General features: G+C 46.3%; 1 protein-coding gene across 3 annotated transcripts in view; it reads left to right on the top strand.

Moving 5' to 3' along the window:
- The window catches only part of LOC125046183 (leucine zipper putative tumor suppressor 2-like), a 98,062-nt gene that overhangs the window by 42,429 nt on the left and 53,133 nt on the right, over positions 1 to 2,500 (top strand). Inside the window, exon 2 of one of the 3 annotated variants that reach the window (XM_047644087.1) lies at positions 792 to 1,181. The exons of the other annotated variants lie outside the window; for them this stretch is intronic. Within the exon in view, the coding sequence (XP_047500043.1) occupies positions 1,074 to 1,181 (108 nt within the window). The 5' untranslated portion in view covers positions 792 to 1,073. The remainder of the gene's footprint in view (positions 1 to 791; positions 1,182 to 2,500) is intronic. 3 annotated transcript variants of the gene reach the window in all.

Below are 2,500 nucleotides of genomic sequence, written 5' to 3'. Positions count from 1 at the left end.
AGAGAGAGAGAGAGAGAGAGAGAGAGAGAGAGAGAGAAAGAGAGAGAGAGAGGAGGGGGGAGGAATAGAGAGGGAGAGGAAGATATAGAGAAGGAGAAGGAGAGAGAGAAAGAAAGAAAGAGAGGGGGGATAGAGAATGCGAGAGAGAAGGAAGACAAGAGACAAGAGAGACAAGGAAGACAAGAAAGAAGAAGGGAAAGAAGGAAAGAAGGGAGAGAAGGAGGGAGGGAGAGAGGGATGCAGATCAAGCAGGTTCAACGACACACTGCCTCCCCGCGCATCCCGTTATAACATATTGGCTGTAGTCTCTCAAATCGAACGTGTTCATGATTTTCTTACGGCCTGACGAAGCCGTGTTTGTCTGCTCTTTTATTACGAGACGGAGGCCCGAGGTTTGTCTTTATTGTGGCCGACCCGTGTGCAGGAGTCGCTCGCTGAATGCAGAGTGGCTTGCTTGCGACCTCGGCTGGGGTTGATGGGCTTGGCTTGGCTTGCGTTGGCTTGGTGTGGTGTGGTTGGATTGATTTGGCTTGGCTTGGCTTGCCTTTGAGAGAGGACAGGGCCTTGCTTGGAGGTGTATGTCTTTTTTTTTTTCTTTTTTTTTAATCTGTGTTGCATTTTGTTTTTATCGTTTCGTTTTTATTGTGGATTTATACTTATTTGTTTATTTATTTATTTATTTCGTTGTTTTACGTGTACATGGTAGGGTGAGATAGAGAGGGAGATATCTACGACGTGTATCCTCGGTTTTATTTACTGTTATCTAGGATTAATAAAACCCACATTTTCAGAAGTCAAAATGACTAGATGAAAGAAAAGACGAAGTGCATTGGAAAAAAGGAAATTAAATTAAAACAGTATAGTAGTCGAATAAAAAACAACAACAACAGATGAACTACAAATACAAAAGAGCCTAAAAGAGTGACAAAAAAATTAATCGAGATATAATTTTGAAAACAAATAAACAAACAAATCGAAGGATGTGTCATCGAGAGAGAAAAAGCTGACGGAGCGAGAGAGAGAGAAAGAGAGGAAGAGAAAGGGAGAGAAAGAGAGAGAGGCGAGGGAAGACGATGGGCAACGCCGTGATTCAGCCTTGCACGAGCGAACCCAACTCAGGAGACAAGACGACCTTCTGCGTCATGCGGTACAGCAAGTCCACGGAATCGCTGCCTGACGAGGTAAGTTATGGGGGGAAGGGTTGGGGGGGAGGGAAGGGGAGAGGGGGAGGGAAGGAAGGAAGCAGGGAGGGAGGGAGGGAAGGAGGCAGGGAGGAAGGGAAAGAATCGCTGCTTGAGAGGTAAGTTATGGGGGGGAGGAAAGGGGGAGAGGGGGAAGGAGTGGGGACGGAAGGAAGGAGGGAGGGAGGGAGGGAGGGAGGGAAGGAGGGAAGGAGGGAGGGAGGGAGGAGAAATAAGGGAAGGAATCGCTGCCTGACGAGGTAAGTTATGGGGGGAAGGAGTGGAGGGGAAGGAGGAAGGGGGAGGGGAGGAGGGGAGGGGGAGAGGGGGAAGGAGTGGGGACGGAAGGAGAGAGGGAGGGAGGGAGGGAAGAGAAATAAGGGAAGGAATCGCTGCTTGACGAGGTAAGTTATGGGGGGAGGGAGTGGAGGGAAAAGGAAGGGAGGGGGAGAGGGGGAGGGAGTGGGGACGGAAGAGGAAAGGAAGGAGGAGAGAGAAGAGAAGGAACCGCTGCCCGACGAGGTAAGTCATGGGGGAGGGAGAAGAGGGAGGGAGTGGGGAGGGAAGGGAAGGAGGAGGGAGGGAGTGGGATGGAAGGGAGTAGAGGAGGGAGTGGGGAGGGAAGGGAAGGAGGAGGGAGCGGGAGGCGAAAAAAGTTGGGAGGGAAAGGTGAGGGAGGGTAAGGGACCCCCCCCCCCCATCTACGTCACTGATAAAGGAAAACGAAGAACGTAAACGGAGAAGCAGAGGTTTCAGTAAGCAGACAAACAGGCAGCTGATAAACAGGTAGACAAGTAGACGTAGAGAATAATAAAAAGTAATAGATAACTAATAACACACGAAGACGCGTCATTATATCATCGTTATTTTTTTTTAATGATTCGTGATATCAGTTTCCGTAAACCACAGGCATCAAAGTTACGTTTTCCTTGTCTCACTTTGAAAATAAAAATCAGTAAGACAATACAGAGAAAGTGAGCGCCCTCGACAAAGAGAAAAAATTATATTGGATTATGAGGCGCCTTGGTTTTTATTCTTTTATGTTTTTTGTGGTTTATTTAATGATTTATATAGCTGTTAAATCATTTCTTAATGGCGTTTTATTGAGTTGTTAGCTCCAGTGTGTTGTATGCAGTTCTCTTTTGTATTTTATATTATATTTTAGGTTGAGCTAAGTGTGTTTTATATTTTTTGTATATTGTATCCATTCGATTTTTTTTCTGTATAAACCTCAGTCTTTTTTTTATAATTACTTTGTTTACATTATTTTGACGTTTTTTTCTTCTCTCGCGCCACGCCTTTGTGAGGGAACCAGAAGG

Source organism: Penaeus chinensis, chromosome 1, assembly GCF_019202785.1.
Source record: "Penaeus chinensis breed Huanghai No. 1 chromosome 1, ASM1920278v2, whole genome shotgun sequence".
Classification (NCBI taxonomy): domain Eukaryota; kingdom Metazoa; phylum Arthropoda; class Malacostraca; order Decapoda; family Penaeidae; genus Penaeus; species Penaeus chinensis.
The sequence above is the reverse complement of the archived record's forward strand: the minus strand, read 5'-3'. Positions and strand labels throughout refer to the sequence as shown.